The sequence below is a fragment of the Ambystoma mexicanum genome, chromosome 7p (genome assembly GCF_040938575.1).
Source record: "Ambystoma mexicanum isolate Mex_15411 chromosome 7p, UKY_AmexF1_1, whole genome shotgun sequence".
NCBI classification, from domain to species: Eukaryota; Metazoa; Chordata; class Amphibia; order Caudata; family Ambystomatidae; genus Ambystoma; species Ambystoma mexicanum.
The window spans coordinates 99,341,069-99,361,484 of record NC_090939.1 but is presented as its reverse complement, the minus strand read 5'-3'; the positions used below and the strand labels follow the sequence as shown (position 1 = coordinate 99,361,484).

The window sequence follows — 20,416 nt, the reverse complement described above, 5'->3', positions numbered from 1 at the left end:
AGTAGACCCATTCACAATGATATTTTATGTGTTTGCTCAAGTAAGTGGAATCGTTGACATCATGCGGTCCGCTGCTTGGAAGAGCATGCGCTCCTGAGATACCTACCGTCTGGTAAGTGATGACTAGTTGGATGACAGGCAGCGCATAGAATACTGCAATGGTGATGATGTTCCTGTGGGCAGAGAGAGAGTGGAAACAGTCAGATAACAATATGCAGCAGGACAAATATCAATGGATTCCCACCGAGGTAACACACAGATGCTGATAACCACTCATGGAAATGGCTTACACCCTCCCCACCCCTTAATAATCTTGTCAAGGAACTGGGGTACAGAGAGTGGAAGACCAAGGAACAGTAACCAATTTCAGAAGGGCATTTTGGCACTCTTCACCGCCTTCAACACCCTGCTGTCTTCTAATATAAACAAGATCCAGAATTCTGTAAGTTCAGTGGGGCTCTGCGACTGCTCAGGCACACAAGGGCAACTCTAACACAAAGACACCCAGGCCCATGTCTGAGGTTGCTTGCGTTTCCGTGCAGAGGGGACTTATCCTAGCAGTTTGGGCAGGGCTGCTCCCAATGGTGGCAGTACTTGACTGACTGGCATATGGCTGGACCCCTTTTGTAATGGCGCAGACGGCCTCACAAACTTTGGCATTGGAGGTTGCCCAGAGAAGTGCCAGTGGATCAGATTAATTCAGAACCTTCGACCCATCACTTTTCTGGTCCACGTTTGAGAGGTACAATAGTTCAGCCACTAGGTGATCAGTTTGATTTCACTTTAATTTCCACAAACAATATTTTACAATTCAAATCAGTTAATAAACTTAGATTTAAAAAAAATGCTAGGCCGATTCTCACACAGGTTACAGTAGCACAGTAGAGATGGCACCATGCGCCCATTCATAGAAGGAATGTAACATGTCTTCGGACCCAACGCAATACAATGCATCAGTAGGTTTCAAATGTAAACCATTTTGCCCTAACCTCAGTATGTTGCAGTTCAATAAAGTTTTTTGTATTAAAAATAAACAATGTTTAAACGCTTGTTCTTTCAGCTGAAAGTTAGTCTTAACTGTGTTCTGTCCTTTGCCTCCCATTCGTTTTGAACCATCTAGAAACTCGACCATGCCAATACTACAGGTCATTATTTTCATTTGAAGCATTGATCGCTAAAGCAGTCGCCCTGCTTCATGGAGGCAGGGCTTCTGCTTGGACCCCTTTTGCTCCTCATGAAACTCTAGCTGTTAGACTGTTCACCCCGGTGGACAGCGCTGCTAAGTGTCTTGGTCTCTCTGCTTAGGGTGCCTTACACGAGTGGACGCACCACTCATAATGTTCGGTCTTGAAAACCAGCAATTACAGCATGTAGTTGAGGGGTGACCTTGGGGTTTCTCTAGCTTCATGGTGAGGGTTACTTCTTCTGGTGTGGATGACTTGGGGGGTTCTCTACCTTCATGCATAGGGTTACTTCTTCAGGAGGTGGGTGACCTTGGGGTTTCTCTAGCTTCATGCATAGGGCTACTTCTTCAGGAGGTGGGTGACCTTGGGTTTCTCTAGCTTCATACTGAGGGTTACTTCTTTAGGAGGTGGGTGACCTTGAGATGTCTCTAGCTTCATGCAGAGGGTTACTTCTTCAGGAGGTGGGTGACCTTGGGGTTTCTCTAGCTTAATGCAGAGGGTTACTTCTTCAGGAGGTGGGTGACCTTGGGGTTTCTCTAGCTTCATGCAGAGAGTTACTTCTTCTGGGGTGGGTGACCAGGGAGGGGAGGTGCTCTAGCTTAATGCAGAGGGTTACTTGTTCAGGAGGTGGGTGACCTTGGGGTTTCTCTAGCTTCATGCAGAGTTATTTCTTCTGGGGTGGGTGACCTGGTAGGGGAGGTTCTCTAGCTTCATGCAGAGAGTTACTTCTTCTGGGGTGGGTGACCTGGGAGGGGAGGTTCTCTAGCTTCATGCAGAGGGTTACTTTTTCGGGAGGTGGGTGACTTAGGGGTTTCTCTAGCTTCATGCAGAGAGTTACTTCTTCTGCGGTGGATGACTTGTGGGGTTTCTCTAGCTTCATGCAGAGGGTTACTTCTTCAGGAGGTGGGAGACCTTGGGGCTTCTCTAGCTTCATTGAGAGGGCTACTTCTTCAGGAGGTCCATTGCAATGTCTGGTTATGGAAACTGGGAGGCGATTCAACTGGATTTCAAGTCCCTCAATCGGTGTGATTTTCAAAAATGCACATAGGATTTAAACATTTCTGATTACAATTATTTTGTTTCTTGGTGCCTGGCACCCCTTTGTCATCTCAGATGGAGGTTTCAAACTCAAACAACCACTTGCTGCATCAGAACATGATATAGTCTTACAGGCCCACGGAGGGGTCATTATCATGGCATAAAGACCCACCACCAAGTTAGCCAAGGGTCACTATACCATGTGAAAATTACCCCTCTTGAAGGCTATTAGCACATAGTGTAAGTAACAATGCATCTTTTGGAGTTCTGGTGGTGAAGCAAAAACTTTATTTTAATAGTGAATAAAGTAAATAGACAAAATGATTTAGTAAATTAAATGTGGCTTTTTTGGATTGTTTAAATAGCAAGGTTGTCTCCATCAGTCAAGTATTTTAATTGCAAGATTGGACTGCTTTTAATTTGAGCATGTGTCAAGTGTCATATAAAGGTAAATGGTTTATCTACAAGACAGTGAATGCATGTTCCCATGTTTTAGCTCTCTTTCTGGCATGTTAAATAGGAAGTTGCAGTAAAAAAAATATCCTCCCAGAAAGGAAGTCAAAGAAACCTTGGCAACTGCTTTTGTTGTCTGAATGTTCAGAATTCAGCCAATACTAGTAGTTATTGTCTGCACAGTGAGCATTCCGGTTGGTTGAAAGGAGGCCAATAGCAAGCTTGATGTGCTAATATTAAATAATTACAGTCAAACTAAATTGTTTATGCTGTAATGGTCTAGATATGTTGGGGGGCTCTTTAATAATGCCTTTAGTTAGCACACATTAACCATTATTTGAGTATTTTGGAATTATGCAAAAAGAAATGTGTAATTCTCAACCACCCGCCTCTCATGTGTGATCAATCTATGAGGGAAGACCTTGTTCCCTTGCCAAGTGCCCAGTGAAGGACTTAACCAGATATTCAGGGATGAACCGCCTTTCTTTCCTCAGGGAATAAAGTGTTCTGGCTGAGAAGGAATACATTATGCAATCTTATACTCACCAGAAGTAGATCTTGTATTTTTTGCTCACGATTCGCCGGTCCTTCCGGGATAAGTCTGACACATAGAGAAACGCCTTGTGTTCAGAAGAGATTGGAAAGGAGATATGTAACATATGACCAATAGTTAGAATAAAGCATTATCATGTTCCAATAAATGACCGAGACTGAACAAGTAAAGTTCCTTTATGGGAATGAAGAACAGACCCGCAAGCGCAGGCCACTCTGGAATAAAGGTCTAAGAAACGTATGTGGAGGTTAGATATTGCTATTGTACACTATTTATTTCCAATCTGGGTGTTGTAAAATGGGGACGATGTCCAACATCAGATCTGTGCTTTCTCCCGGCCAGTTTAGGGGATCCACCGCCAGAACAATCTGCTGTGGTCCTTCTGCGTGGGGGAAGACCATCTGATGTCCCACAAGATGATGATCAGCCTTCTGTTTAGCAACGCCTTCTGGTGGAGTCCAGTTTGTGCAATCCATCTGCCACCAGGGGTAGTTTAACAATAAGGCAATTCTAGGGCACTGACGTGGGTGCCACTACCCCATGGCCACAAAGTTGACCCAATAAAATATCAAAAATGGCCCCATGTTGCACAGCTTCTAGAAGAATTCCTTTCATCTCTACACCTTCCAACCTATCCTGAGAGCAGTTTGTACAACTGATGAAGTGATATCACCACCCTCATGTCCTGAAGAAGGCTCGGTCTGCATCAATGTAAGGCCTCTAGGCACGAAACCTAAGTTGACAGACATTTGTGATAGTTGATCACAAAAGAAATTCAATAATTTGGATGTTTGTTCACAGTCACCCACTCTGTAGTTACTGATGTCCTTTATAATAATAGTCCAGGAATACTGGATATTCTGTGTTCCAATCAATTTACAGCAGCAACAGAATCAGTGTCTTTCATTACACAATTTATGTTTGTCATGTGCATGATCTTATGGATAGTTTGTTAGGCTGGTCTGTTTTGGTTGACCAATATATTAAATGTATAATTTGTAATATATAATTTGTATTCTTGTGGATTTCAGTGAGTGATAGGTACATGTTTTCCCTGGGAATTTTTCTTGACGTTAGTCTAACCAGACTGATTCCTGCTGGAGGTAATTAACCAAAGTTACACCCACTCCCTTATGCTTTGTAGGTTTGCAATTACAGTGTCTGTTCTCGTGAAATTACTAAGAAATGGTGTGCCCAAAGATCATCTGACATTACATTGCAAAAAATGAAAAGAAATCAGAGAACAACAATATTCAGTCACATTTCCTCCATACTTATGGATAACTAAAGACGTTGTGCGGCCACAATCAACATGCAGATCTCTTAACAGAGGATTGCAGAAGGCAGGATCACTCCTGGTCTTTTCACTGAAGCCTGGCGCAAGAAAGTCGCCAAGCGTACCTTGGTGCGAATAACATTCTTGTCACATTCAATCTCTGGCATGGTATCAAAGTCGCTTTCCTCCTCCACAGAGCTGTCAGAGTATGTGCGGGAGCGTGGTATGCCATCTGGCGAGCACTGCTGCCTGCCGCCACCCGGGCTGGACTCATCTGGAAATGCACAAGAAGGTCTGTTAAGGAGCGGACCCAGACATTATATAATTTCCTGCACCTGATGCCACACAACACAACCAACAGATTATCGAAAGAAGCCCTGGCAAATTTGTGCTATTTCACACCAATAATTATTATTAAAAAAGATAGTACATGAAAACTGAAAAAATGACAATGTCTTCATTCATCTTCCTGGCACATGAATATCCCTTGCACATTGATAAGCTAGAATTTAGATAACCATGAAACTCAGAAGACATTTTGACACAGTTGGTATTTGAGTCTTCTGCCTACTAATGTGTTCACTCCTAAAGTGTTCCAACAATCTATTTAAGACCAGACCATGCTGATCTATTTAGGACTGAGGAGATAAACCTATTTGTTATCTTCTAGTTTATAGAAGGCGTGTTTCCCTGGTTATTTGGCTCAGAAAAACGTACAAGAAAGGGAAACTGGTTAATGGGAAAAGCAGGCTCTATATAGGAAAGAAATCACCGGGGTCCTTATCATTTGAAAGCCAATGCAGAACGACAATGGAGTTTCACCTACAGAAATGTTTATGACCAGACAGAATCATAACAACATGCAAAACTGTTAAGAAATTGGTTTGTTTGATATTGCAGAAAATCCAAATGCAGGATTACAATCAGGAGCCTGACCAGCCCCACATTCAAATCAGGAAGAACCTATTTTTACAAGGTAACAACTGAATACAAAGAGGTCCTGTATGATTCAATTTGCTTATAAGTGCTTGACTAATATTAATAGCAAGAAGTAGGTTCTAAAGGAGATTGTTTCCAGCAAGGTCTCATGCTTGAAATTGAAAGGGTGGCCACAATACGGAAAAAGCTTTTTTGATTGTCTAGAATCATGCACTGAAGGATTGCATACTTCCCTGGCAGCACTTTGGGAAAGGTGTCGGTGGAGTCAGGTGGTTTGTTTTGTTTCTGGTAAATGGAAGGAATAGTACTCTAGACAGTCACACCATTCACTCCTCGAAGAAGACAAAGTGATCATGATAGAAGCAATGAGCCTTACTTTGCCTTATAGGTTGGCGGGGGTCAGGTCAAACAATCAGGTCCCAGTGCTGTGGAATGATCCCGCGTGGAAAGGGATCATGATGCGGCATAGCAAAATAGTGAATGAGCTAGGCCAATCAAAGTTCATTCAGGAATACAACAAAAATACATGGCAAAAATTAGCAATGTAGGACTCAATGGGAATGGGGATGACAGGATTTATTTATTTATTTATTCACATTTGTTAAACGCACAGCAGCCCGTGGGCATTGTGGCGCTGGTTACAGTAGATGTTAATAGCTTAGTTACAGTCACGTATCACATACAGAAGAAAGTGGCGTTGTGGCGCTTGTTACAATTGCAGAAGGTTGCATACGAATTGATCGTTTTCCAACTGCTCGAATGACAATTGACCTTTTCACAATTGACCGAATTGTGAAGGTCAATTGTACCATATATGTGGGGGGAAACTCCCCACAACCCCCCACCCAACGCCAAACCCCATATATATATATATATATTACCAAACCGATATATATATATATATATATATTTTCGGTCAATTGTGAAAAGGTCAATTGTGACCCTTTAAATTCGGTCAATTGTTCATTCGAACAATTGTAAACGACCAATTTGGGTAATACCTTGCAGAAAGCATAGCTGCAAGCAATGTACAGAAAATCAACTAGTTCATAACGGTGCCGATGCTAACGTGAAAGTCTGCAAGCGGGTGCCGTTCTGTCCGCCAGGTCAGACCTGGGGGGCGGGAGGGCATCCGGCTCGCAAACTTGTACTCTGCCGGTAAGGTAACAACGGTGCCGGTAAACCTACCGGCAGTTACCGTTGTTACCGGACCGGCAGGGTCGTAATGACCCCATAGCTCTCTTAGAGCCAAGATGTAAGGGACATACATGGTCATTCAGTCTTTAGTAGAGGTTCAGTTTGTAGACCCACATTACTGCAGAGGGGACATTCAAAGTTCAGGTTAAGATTCCAAAAGAAGGGGAGTCGGGAAGTTTTAATCACAGATCTCAGTTAACCATGCCAGTGCACCTATGTGCTATTTCTTCACCTCGCTGGGTGAGTACTTATTGTACACCTTCGCTGGGCTTGGGAGGAGTTATGCAGCAGGGCTGCAGAACTGCAGCACCACCAAGGCGAGGCTTACACAGGGAACAGGAGTTTTCTTCTTGCTGTGGTAAGTCTTCAACTTGGGGCAAAGGGTTTTCTGGATTTGCCAGCTGCAGGGAAGATCTGCCAGCTGGCCTGATGACTGTCACACAGAAAGGTAAGCAGTAGTATGTCAGCTGCATCGAGGTACATAGTCAAATTCACCTGATATTCCTCCACTGGGCTTTGGTTTAGTCCACTTAGTTTAGTTTAGTTTATTATTTGATAATGCGCTCCAAACCCTGGGGTAGCCAGGCGCAGCGGTAACAAGAATATTTAAGCTTAGTTGCATACAATAGTTACAGTACATGATTATTACAGTATTTACAGTACATATATACAAGATATGGGTACATCACATCACAAATGAAGAGGAGAGATAGTCTATAGTACAGGTTTCAGGAAAATCATGATAGTTACGTGCAGAAATCCTAGAACTAGTGCAGGGGAGCAGTTTGATGGGCGTCATTAGTCCAGAGCCAACTTTTCACGTTACATCTGAATCTAGAGTAGGGATGATCAGCTCTCAATGCAGTGGGGAGTGCATTCCAGGTACGGGCAGCTCTGACAGGGAAGCTAGCTCCACCCGCTTTTGTTAGTCTGAATCTAGGAATTTCTAGTGAGAGATGGTTAGAGGCTCTGGTGTGGTGACTGGAGGATTTTCTGGTCAATCTAGCAGAGATGTATGGGGGCGCAGTATTGTTCAGTCGTTTATAGGTGAGAGATACCATCTTGAGGAGAATTCTGTCACTAATTTTTAACCAGTGGTGGTCTTTTCTGTTATCAGAGATATGCTCTCGATGGGGTATGTCCAAGGCTGCTCTAAGAACATTGTTCTGAAATATTTGCATTTTGTTTATGACAGATTTGTTGGCGCCTGCATATATGGCGTTGCAATAGTCCAATTTCGACATTATTAGAGCATTGGCTAGTGTGATACAGTTGGTTTTGGAGAGGTAGGGTCTACAGGCCCTGATCAATTTACAGGTGTAGGCTGTGGAAGATGCCAATGAGTTGACTTGTTTTTTAAGAGATAGTGTGGAATCAAGGTAGAAACCCAGTGTTTTTACCTCGGTTACCACCTTGACTGCATACCATCTATATTAAAGGCAGTGTAACTGGGGCTAAGTTTTTTAAGGTTAGAGTCGGAACCCAGGATCAGTATCTCTGTTTTGTCGTCATTCAGGCAGAGGCCGTGAGAGGCCATCCATGCCTGAATGATGAGGTCAATTTTATTTACTAGAGCTGTGTCTTCGCCAAAGTTGCCAGATAGTGGTATGAGGATCTGCGCGTCGTCCGCATAATTAGTATAAGTTACCCCCAATCTGTCAAGTTTGTCGAAGAGTGGCTTAGTGAAGATGTTGTACATTGTTGGGGAGACACATGAACCTTGTGGGACGCCACAGGTGATTTGTATTGGGTCCGCTGAAGCTAAGGGGGAAAACACTCATCGTACGGTTGGCTAGGAAGGATTGTACCCAGGCTATAGCTTCACTTGAGAAATGGGCAGCAGACGCTAGATGCTTGCATAACACTGCATGGTCCAACAGGTCGAAGGCCGCCGATAGGTCGAGGAGGAGGAGCATAGTTGTTTTACCTTTATCCTTCAACTCGTCGATTTGTGTCTTGAGGTCAATTAGGGCCGTTTCAGTACCGTGTTTTGGTCTGAATCCAGATTGGCGTAATCCTAGTAGTTGGTTCGTCTCCAGATAGTTTTGGATCTGGAGGTAGGCTACTCTGTCAATGATTTTGAGGAGGAACTAACTGGAGACTGTAATAATGGGCATATAATTAGTTGGGATAGCCGGGTCAAGGTCTGTTTTTTAAGAAGAGGCAGTACCCAGGATTCTTTAAGGTTGTAGGCACTGTGCTTGATTTAAAGGAGGCATTAATTAGCTTAGAGATGAAGGGTGCTAAATCTCTAGCTGCGTCCTTAATAACTTGTGCCGAGCAACTGTCGCCCTGGCAGTTTGATGGTTTCAGAGAGGATATAACCTTTCCAGTTTCCAGTATGGATATATTGGTAAACCTGAATGATTTGCAGCTACTTGGTGTATCTGTGCTTGGTATATCTGTCAGAGGGGTGGTATGTGTTCTGTGGAACTCAAGGAGGCTTTCTTTTTAGCAATTTTGGACTGTAGAGTTACTATTTTATTTGCTAATGCATTTTGGATGCTAGTGCACCATTATTTGTCCTTAGGGACATTATCTGTGGGAGAAATCAGATTTTCCATTTCCCGGAGGATGGAGACGAGTTCTTTGGAGTTAGAGTTAGATTTGCTGATTATCTCATTAAATGTGCTTTTTTTGGTTTAGATTATTTCTTTCTTGTATTTGTTCGCAAGATTAGCAAGTAGAGTTTTATTCTCAGCTGAAGGTGAGTGTCTGCAGATTGCTTGGAGTTTACATTTTTGGAGCCGTAGTTCTTTGAGATGGGGGGTGAAACATGAATTGAGGTGTGATTCTTGTTTACTTTTACGTAGTTTGACTGGGGCAATAGTATCCAAGGCTTTGGACATAGTATTGTTGAATGTCTCGACTAGTGTGTTTGGGTCAGAGTTGTTAGCGCTAGCAGTGAGAGCTGGTAGGAGGAGAGGGAGTAGTTTTTCACCGGTAATTTCTTTTTTACTTCTGGTTAGCAGGGGTGGTAATATTTCACGAGTAACTAGTTTTAGAGGCTCTATAGTGGATGAGAAACAAATGAGGTGGTGGTCTGTCCAGGTTTGTGGGGTAATATTAGAGATGGTAGTGGCACAGTTCAGGTTGGCTATCCAGTCTAATGTGCGTCCTTTTATATGTGTTGGAGCTAAGGCTTTTTGGGTAAGGCCCTGTTCGACTAAAATCAATTGGATAGATTGGTTCTGTTTGTCCTCAGCATCATTAAATCCCAAGTTAAAGTCGCCTAGTAATAGGAGCTGGGTGGAATCTTTCATGTTGTTAGTGAGGAGGCTGGTGAGGTCTTCCTCAAAGTTGCCTAGGGGGCATGGTGGTCTGTACACAAGGAGGATAGTTAGTGTACTATTGTTAGAGATGGGTAGTTTAGATGATAGTAGTTCACAAGATTTGATTGCTGGCGGTGTGGCGAGTCTTAACGCTAACTTAGTTTTAGCAATAATAGCCAGGCCGTCTCCTCTAGAGTTGGGCCGATCGACTCTAAATATATTGTAGTTGTCTGGTATGGCAATCATCAGTGCGGGACCTGCAGCATCGTGGAGCCAGGTCTCGGAGACAGCCATAAAGTCTACGTTATCCATAGCGAGTATGTCAGCGATTTCTGTATTGTGTGCTATGAGGGACCTCGCATTAATAAGGGCTCCTGAGATGGTGGGAGTTGTGTTTCTTTCTTGGATAGGTCTTAGTTTGGGGTGCTTTGGTCTCTTTTGGTTGTGAAGAGAGTGGGTCTGCGTTTTTGGAAGTCTTTCAACGGCTGTGGCAGATGGGTTAGGGTCAGTGGTAGTTAAAGTAGGTGTGGAGACCGATGGTCTGGTTCTTTTGTTTTTAAGATCATAAAGTCGTGGCAACCTAGCTCTGAGTCGAGTGTTTCTCTCCTGCAAGTTGCAGGGTGTAGAGATAGTGTGGCCCATTATAGTGGTGATTGTTAGAGTAGCCCAGAGTAGGGAGCAGAGTGTGTATATAAGGTGAGTCTTGGTGGTGCGCATGTTAGGTTATTATGTAGTCACATCTGCATTATGTAGGAAGGTGCAAAGGTTCAACAAAGACGGTTCACCAAAGTTTGACAATCCCCGTAATGGCTAAAATGTATACATATGGCAGAGAGGGGGCACCTAAGTTTGACAATCCCCGTAATGGCTTCAATGCATACATACAGCAGAGAAGGGACACCTAAATTTTACAATCCCCGTAATGGCTAAAATGCATACATACAGCTGAGAAAGGGCACCTAAGTTTAGGAGTAGACTTAAGTACACGTGAATAGGCAGAAATGCAATATTGGGCAGGAGTACGCAGGTGTGGAGGCAATGTCAAAAGGTATGGGTCAGAAAGATCATGGGGGGAGGAGTCGTAACGCACTGAGGTGAGTAACTGGAAAGCGGTAGGAAGGCTGATCCAGCATTAGTCGAAGAGGGATAACAGGGACATGCACTTATCATCCCATGTGAAGTTGAGGCAGTACTTTGGAATAGTAACAATGTGGTGGCCCTGAGCAAGAGAGTATTATCAACAGTAGGCTAAGTACTTGGTACTGAATCAATTGGCATGCCAGGACAAGGACATTGATATAAGGCACTGCAGCAATAAGTAGGATTATAACAGTATGAGAACGTTGGAGTGCGAGTGGGAATGTGTACTTACAGTAGAGTCACACAGTATGTGTAGAGTTGCAGGATACATAGATCATACAGCATGCAGGCAAAGAGGTAACGCGAATTGATCCTCCTTTTGATAGGTTGGTATGTCCATAGGATCAGGTATAGGGAGTTGGCCACTTGACATGGGTACGCCTTCTCCGGAAGATTACAACCAAAGAACAATAAAGGGGTGCAGGTGCTGGCAATGCAATCTCTTTCAAGCCTTGTCCGGGACAAGGGGAGACCCTCTTCCAGAAAGAGCTGAAGTTGAAAGTCAAGGCAGGCAGAAGGTCTTGCAAGGAGCGACTTGTCTTTCTACTGTCAAACTGGATCTGCAGCACGATTATGGGGTTGGTATTACTATGCACAATCCTGGAGAATCAAAGTGCCTCTGTTAGAGGGTGGAGGTCATTGAGGATCCCCAGTCCGATTAAGCTCATCTGACCTCGAGTCAGGATGTTCATGAACGATAGGGGGTCATTAATTCTCTCTACCGCTCAGCCATTCAGGTCCCTTGTTGAAAGTGGGTTTGATTGGCCGCAACCAAAATGGTTGCTTAGTGTGGGTCCTCAGACTAGCCTGATCGGAAAAGAGCTGTTACATTTTCTACTTCCTGGAGAACTGGAGGCCAACATGAAGCTAGACAGTGCACTGAGTGGGATCGAGCAGAGTCATTGATGACAAGTGACCCTGAACATCCTCTTTAATCCACACCCTTACACATTCCAGGAAAAGCTCTTATGGGCTGCTAGCCAGCAGGGACATTTGGAATTTCAGAACTCATGAGATCATCTCTTCCAAGACCTCTCTAGGGATACACTGCAGTGCAGGCTGAGCCTTAAATCTCAGGCAGAAAAATTACTAAAGAACAATAATATATTCAGATAAATATTCCCCACCGGCTTGCAACTTGAACTTAAGGATACTGTCATGAAGCTGAGTGATGATCAATGAAAGACGTACAAGGAAATAGTATTCAGAAAACTTGAGGTTTATTTTGATGAACAGAAAAGACATCAACTTAGACCAAAGTATCAGGATGACTTCTCGTTGACCCCCAGACATGAAAACCAAAAAGAAGACAATTCCCAGGGCTCCAATAGTACTACATTCAGGCAATATTTTCAGTAACTCACAGTCCCATGCACATCTTTCCTTGTCTTTGCTGTTTTTCATGGTTCTCGTTGGTCACTTTGGCTGCAGGTTTCTGTTCCATGGATCACAGGGTTGAACAGGTATTGGCAATTATTGAGTAGAGGCTGAAAACTACCAAGCTCAAACCCCACAGCCCAGGCAAGGTGTAGCCCAGTCAGACTGGCTGGAGGGAGGTTCTTCCAAATCTGGTCTGGAGGACCGGTCACTGATTCCCAACCCACCTGCTCTCTAGCCTCCTTGCAACACACAACAATTCTGCTCTTTGGGAAACCTATATATCCCTCTTCCTCCTCCTGATGTGCTGATCCTCTCTCTGGTCTTCTACGTCCATGGTGCCAATCCACATACTCGTTCCTATGCCCCTCGACAAAGCTCCTTCTCTGCACCTCTGCTCACTCCAGATTCTCACATCCCTCTGCCAATTCCCAACTTTTGGTAGGGGCCTGTCTCCACCTGCCATGATTCCCTCTCTCAGGCGTGTGGGTTTTGAATTTAGAGAATGTGATTATGTTAATAATGGTTTTCAAACTACACCACTTTTTATGCCCTTTCCCCTCGCAGGTCATTAGGCCAAGGGAATATCTTGGTCTGGCTTCATCTTAGCACCTCTGCTTATGTATGTGGTCTGGGGAGCAAACAGAGCAGAGCTAAGCACTCAGTTGTCCTAGCTCATAAGCCCACACAGTTACTGACAGGTTTTCCTGGATGTATCAGGGCAGGCAAGGTTGGTGTGTGCACTAATGTGATGCATTTTAACAATAGGACCATGCTGCATGGGTGCAGGCAGCCTCATGACACGCTGCTGAAATGTTGGTGTATCTACAATGCACGAGTCCCTTATGTGACAGAATCGGTTAGCGGTGGTTTGGCACGAGGACTGTCGAGTGGTTAGCCTCTAACAATCTGCTTCTATGTTTACAGAGTTGATTCATATTCTGTAAGAAAAAGGGGAGCTTTGGCAGGGACATTAATGGGAAATGCGTCTCTATCGCCTTTGTGATGTGTAAGGCAAGGTTAGGTAATGGGCTTTGTTACTGACTTTGAAGGCTTGAATAGATTCATTTTTGGGTTTGGAATTAGAATGATATTTACAGTTTCATATTGGCTTATTGCCTGCCTGTTTGGTTCACTATTTTGGAGTTCTATGTGGTCAGGCCAAGCTGGGCTGGGGAGGTGAAGTATTCACGGAGGCGGTGAAGTGGAATTAAATATTACTTTAATTGGAATACTGAATCTACAATTATACTATAAGGGGACATGAACATATAGGGCACAGAGGGAGCTGTCACTCCTGCAACTGTCTACTCCGTCTCTGCTCTCTTCTCCATGTTCTCTCCCTCCATTCTATTCTCGATCCCCACGTCATCTTTAGCATCAGCTGTGTAATACAATACTACAAATCCCTCTTCTTTCACAAGGCTTCTCTCACTCAGGAAAGTCTGATAGATAACTGTCATGACCACTGCTTTCAAGGAGTCAGGACCTACCCAACATCCTTGGGAGCAGGCTCATAACATGTCTTATTGGCACCAGCAAGTCCCAATAGGGAGCTTTTGGACCTTGTCCTGGCACCGGTGGTGCCAGGCTCATAGTAAGGATCCGTCCCGGCACAGGAAGCGCCGGGCTCATATCAAGTGTAAAGGTGCTTGGGTGAACCTACCTGGAGCAGACCATGCTGCTTACTTACCAGCAAGATGAGGCTTTACTCTCTTCTGGCAGGGACTACTTTTCCTTCTGGGTGGGGCAGGCACCACTCCCTGGATCATTGCTGCTGGAACCCTTCTGGAAGCAGGAACTCTTTTACCTGGGCGAGGCTGCTGTGGAAGAAGACACCTAAGCACTCCTATGGGCTATTTAAACCACACCCGATTGGTACCACATGCTTCGCGTTATTCTGCATCTGCAGCAGGACGCTCACCGTGTCAGCTCCAGCGAATCTTCAGCTCCGGACCCTGTAATTACGAGAATTACCTGCTGGGAACCAATCTTCAATCTTCAGCGGCTCCTGCAAAACAAAAGGCACATGTTAGACAAAGGCAAAGTTAGCGCTTCGACTCACCCGATCCATCGGCAGCATCCAAGACGTTTTTTCTGCATTTCTCGTCCGGCATCGGGCCTGCAAAGACAAAGAACATTGGTTAGTAACGCTTGGTTACAAAACTGCTTACCTGTGTTGCGCTTGCTCCAACCTTGCTCGCACTGCATTCCGGCACCTGTAGAGACAAAAGGGGACATTAAGGTGCATTCTACGGCCCCAAAACAGCCTTCCTACTTACGTGCCTTCGAATTCATCATCTTCTTGTTACGCTCTCTGCCACGAATCGGGGAGAGCATCTTCTTTGGCATCGACAGCATCTGAAAAGTAAAAGACAGACATTAGGGGAAAAGACATTTGAAGAGAGCAATCTAAAGAGAACTTTAATACTTACAAGTCACGCTCGTGCAACAAACGGCGGCTTCGCTCTCAACTACCCTCTGCAATCAAGAGGCGGAACTCACATCCAGTGAAGTAACTGGATCCAGCGCCCCTGCACAAGACGCAGGATGGAGAGCTCAGCATTCACTTACTTAAGGTGAGCACAACAATCACCCGAGTACCACGGGAAGAGAGGGAGAGAGGGGCTAAGAACTTCTCCCAGCCTTCCAGCCACTAATACCTTGATTTTCCACTTGCAGACACCTCACACTGCAGGTCAAGCTTTCGGTGAGGAAGGGGTCAAATCCGGGAGCCAAACGAATCCTACGCCTAACGTTGAAGACGTTCTCACCGCCCAGTCAAGACCAGCGCCTCCGAGGGAACCAGGTGAGCGTTACAGAACGCGAAGCCTCACCATACATTTCCTGCCAAGGCGCAATGGAGACTTCGGACACAGACCAATTGGCCCAGTTGCTCGGGGAGTTGAGAGCAGAAGTACACGCAGCTCGCCAGGAAACAAATGCCCTAAGGAGAGAGCTAGTGGTTTCTAAGGAGCGAACAGACGACTTGGCTAGACAATTGTTACAAGCCCAAGCGGGACAGACTCCTCTGCCTACCCCTGGTGGTAGCCATGCCCCAACAGCTTCCTCTAATCCAGTGCAAATTAATCTACCAGGAAATGTACCTTTGGCTCCGCCCGAACGCTTTTCAGGTGATCCGAAAAGATTTGATGTTTTCATCAATCAGTGTCGTTTGCAATTTCTGTGTAGACCTGCCGCTTTTCCAACGGACCAGGCTAAGGTGGCCTTCGTGCTTTCATATCTTAGCGGCAGTGCCGCAGATTGGTCTATTCCTTTAGTGACTCAAGATAACCCTATTCTGTATAATTTCCAGGACTTCCAAGCTAGTATGGAAAGATTGTTCGCAAGACATTCTCAGGGACAGGCCCTGGACAATGAACTTCTTTCACTACGACAGGGCAATCAAGATCTTCTGGCCTACATTGCATCATTCAACAGACTAGTGGTTGAAACCGGGTGGCCTGAGGATAAGAGAATCACCCTTTTCTATAGAGGCCTTCGTGGAGAACTTAAAGACGTTCTGGCCCAGGTGGTGAATCCTCCACAAGACTGTTCCGAATACATTGATCTGGTGGTGCAACTGGATCATAGAATACAAAATCGAAAAGCCGATTGTTCCAGGTTTGAGAATCGAGTTTTTTCAAGACCACAGAGCTCCGTTAAAGGAAATGATACTGTGGAACCCATGCAGATTGGGGTGGTGAAAGGACCTCTAACCCAAAAGGAAAGAGAAAGGAGAAGACAACTGCAATTGTGCCTCTATTGCGGGAACTCAGGGCACTTCCTCCAAGATTGCCCAGTGAAACCAAAGAAGAAGACAGTAGGAGCTTCCGATAAGGGTGCCAAAAGTTCAGAGTCGGAAAACGACCTCGCCCGACAAGTGTAGAGGTCCGCTTGCCGAGCGTTAAAACCAGTTCTTTGACCTCGCATTTTACCATGCCCATGGTCCTCGTGAGTCCGGAACAACCCAATCGTATGCATGCCATTAAAGCATACATAGATAGTGGCGCAATCGGCAATTACGTGGACTGTGAATTGGCCGCCAGGATGAATCTATCTCTTTGTCCTAAGTCGGTGAAAGACGTTATCACCACCGTGGATGGTACGGAAATAGCTTCCGGACCAGTTACTCACACCACCATGGAAGTGACGTTGGTAAGCCAAGATGGACATCAAGAGAAGATCGTGTTTGACGTGATCAAGGCTCCACAGTTTCAAGTTATCCTGGGAATCCCTTGGCTGGAGAAACACAATCCTCAAATTGATTGGCGAGCAAAGACAATCCGGTTTCCAGAATGCGCACCTACCTGTTATCCGTAGCCCAGCACGAAGCTAGCTGCAACTACTTCTGAGAGTCCTCACCTGCCTCCTGAATACCGGGAATTTCAGGATGTCTTTCAGAAAGATCAAGCTAATTCGCTAATTCGGCTCCGAAAACACAGGCTCTTTGCAAAATTGGAAAAATGCGTTTTTCACGTCACGGAGGTCGAATTTTTGGGATTTATTTTGTCACCTAATGGAGTCCACATGGACTCAAGAAAAGTGGACGCTATCGTTAAGTGGCCCTCACCAACATCAGTGAAAGGAGTTCAAAGCATGTTGGGCTTCGCCAACTTTTATCGAAGATTTATCCCAGAGTTTTCTCGAGTAGTCCAACCCATTACAGCCCTCCTCAGAAAGAATAAACGTTTCGAATGGTCTACAGAGGCTGAACAAGCTTTTCAGGAACTAAAAACAAAATTCACCTCGGCTCCAGTTCTAAAACATCCTCGCCCGGAACTTTCCTATATAGTAGAGACTGACAGATCATACGACTGCCAAATAGACTTGGTTCCAGGATCCACTCCTCCATGCAGTCGAATTTATGCCCTCACAGAACCTGAAAATCTTCACCTAAGGCAGTATTTGGACCAGTACTTGACTAATGGATTTATCCGTCCCTCGAAGTCCCCAGCCTCTTCAGCTTTGTTCTTCGTGCCAAAAAAAGAGGGAGACCTAAGAACATGCATAGATTACCGTGCCCTGAACCAGATTACGATTAAGAACAGATATCCGTTACCATTGATCCCTGAACTTCTTGACCAGGTTAAAAGTGCCTGTATCTACACAAAGCTGGACCTCAGAGGAGCCTACCATTTAGTACGAATAAAAGAGGGCGATGAATGGAAGACGGCCTTTCGTACTAAATATGGACTGTTCGAGTATCAAGTAATGCCCTTTGGGCTTTGCAACGCTCCGGCAGCCTTTCAGTATTTTATGAATGACGTCCTCAGAGAGCTCATTGACGTATGTGTAGTTGTCTATATTGATGACATTCTGGTCTACTCGTCCTCTGAGGCGGAACATCGAAAACATGTCACAGCAGTATTGGAGCGGCTCCGAAAACACAGGCTCTTTGCAAAATTGGAAAAATGCGTTTTTCACGTCACGGAGGTCGAATTTTTGGGATTTATTTTGTCACCTAATGGAGTCCACATGGACTCAAGAAAAGTGGACGCTATCGTTAAGTGGCCCTCACCAACATCAGTGAAAGGAGTTCAAAGCATGTTGGGCTTCGCCAACTTTTATCGAAGATTTATCCCAGAGTTTTCTCGAGTAGTCCAACCCATTACAGCCCTCCTCAGAAAGAATAAACGTTTCGAATGGTCTACAGAGGCTGAACAAGCTTTTCAGGAACTAAAAACAAAATTCACCTCGGCTCCAGTTCTAAAACATCCTCGCCCGGAACTTTCCTATATAGTAGAGACTGATGCTTCCAGTCTCGCAATGGGAGCAGTACTTTCGCAAAGAGATCCGGAAACAAATCAGTTACACCCAGTGGCATTTTGGTCCCGCAAATTTTCAGCTCCTGAAATTAACTATACCATTACAGATAAGGAACTTTTGGCTATCAAGTCCGCCTTTAAAGCTTGGCGGCATTATCTCTTGGGGGCCCGACACACAGTCACCGTCATCACGGATCATCGTAATTTACAGTACCTTAAATCAGCCAAAGCTCAATCCTCTAGACAGCTTCGCTGGGCATTGTTTTTCGCCGAATTCGACTTTGTGATAACTTACCGACCAGGCAACAAGAATGGAAAAGCAGATGCTCTCTCCCGAATTGGAGTAGATGAATTCACGACCAATCCTGAACCCGTACCCATAATTCCGGAACAGAGAATCCTGGGTTTGATAGGTGCACAATCCATTGAAGACATTGAAGCTAAAGTTAAAGATCTGCTGACTCCAGCAGAAGTGCAAGACTGGCAACGCAAGGGAAATGATTTCACAATGGATAAGAACCTACTATACTTTCGAGGAAGATTATATCTACCATGTACCGATTTACAAAGACAGGTGATCTCTTGTTACCATGACTCCTTAATGGAAGGACATCCCGGCATTACCAAAACGTTGGAAAAGATAAAAAGACATTTTTGGTGGCCGTCTTGGAGAAAGGACATTAAGGATTTCATTAATTCCTGTGGTGTGTGCGCTCAAAGCAAAAACCAGAAGGAGAAACCAGCAGGCCTCCTACATCCATTAGGCATTCCTCCACACCCATGGCATACTCTCTCCATGGACTTCATCACGGATTTACCACCATGCTCCGGATTTAATACAATCTTAGTGATTGTGGACCTATTCTCGAAAATGGCTCATTTCATCCCATTGAAAGGGTTACCTACAGCTCCAATTTTGGCCCGAGAATTCCTCGAAAACATCGTTCGGTTGCACGGCTTTCCTTCAGTTTTAATCTCAGATAGAGGGAGTCAATTTATTTCCCACTTCTGGCGGAGTTGTTGTCGCCTAGCCCAAATTGACATAAGGCTTTCGACCAGCCACCATCCCCAGACCGACGGGCAGACCGAGAGGACCAACCAAACCTTGGAACAGTATCTACGCTGCATGTTACAACAATCAGAGGGCACTTGGAAAGACATTCTCTGGATTGCGGAGTACGCTTATAATAATTCAGTCCACGCCGGAACTGGAAAAACTCTGTTTTTTCTTTCATATGGAATCCACCCTCGCACCTCAAATCTTGACCCACCTCAGACTCTTGGAACACCCGCTGTAGATCATCTGCATTCGACAATCACTCAAGCCTTTAAAGAGGCCACATCTCACCTCAAGCAGGCCAAGGAGCAATACAAGAAGTGTGCGGATCTACATCGAAAGGAAGCTCCTCAATATCTTGTGGGGGTTCAGGTCTGGCTATCCACCAAACATTTACCCCTAAAAGGACCGCGTACTTTCAATCCACGATACCTGGGGCCTTACCCAATCACTGCCATAATCAATCCAGTGGCGGTTAAATTGGGCCTACCTGCCCATATGAAGATACATCCAGTTTTCCACGTCTCACTACTGAAACCCATGCAACCTGGAACCCGTTTGACAAAATCTCCAGACCCTATTCTTGTGGACGGAGAACTAGAATTCGAAATACAAGACATATTAGACTCCAAGATTTCCAAATCTAAATTATACTATCTGATTGACTGGAAAGGTTATGGCCCCCAGGAACGATCTTGGGAACCGTCGGAACATGTTCATGCACCCCGTCTGGTTAAGAAGTTTCATCGAACTTTTCCTGATAAACCAAAACCCCCGGAGAAGACGAATTTGGGAGGGGCCTTGAGGGGGGGTGCTGTCATGACCACTGCTTTCAAGGAGTCAGGACCTACCCAACATCCTTGGGAGCAGGCTCATAACATGTCTTATCGGCACCAGCAAGTCCCAATAGGGACCTTTTGGACCTTGTCCTGGCACCGGTGGTGCCAGGCTCATAGTAAGGATCCGTCCCGGCACAGGAAGCGCCGGGCTCATATCAAGTGTAAAGGTGCTTGGGTGAACCTACCTGGAGCAGACCATGCTGCTTACTTACCAGCAAGATGAGGCTTTACTCTCTTCTGGCAGGGACTACTTTTCCTTCTGGGTGGGGCAGGCACCACTCCCTGGATCATTGCTGCTGGAACCCTTATGGAAGCAGGAACTC

The 20,416-nt window shown here is 45.1% G+C and overlaps 1 protein-coding gene across 3 annotated transcripts in view; it reads right to left on the bottom strand.

Annotated features, from left to right (window-relative positions):
* SIDT1 (SID1 transmembrane family member 1) overlaps window positions 1-20,416 on the bottom strand; it is a 737,146-nt gene that overhangs the window by 213,637 nt on the left and 503,093 nt on the right. For all 3 annotated transcript variants that reach the window (XM_069635864.1, XM_069635865.1, XM_069635866.1), the window contains 3 exons: window positions 4,630-4,778; window positions 3,222-3,295; window positions 107-173 (listed from right to left, as the gene is read on the bottom strand). In XM_069635864.1, the coding sequence (XP_069491965.1) occupies window positions 107-173; window positions 3,222-3,295; window positions 4,630-4,778 (290 nt within the window). The remainder of the gene's footprint in view (window positions 1-106; window positions 174-3,221; window positions 3,296-4,629; window positions 4,779-20,416) is intronic.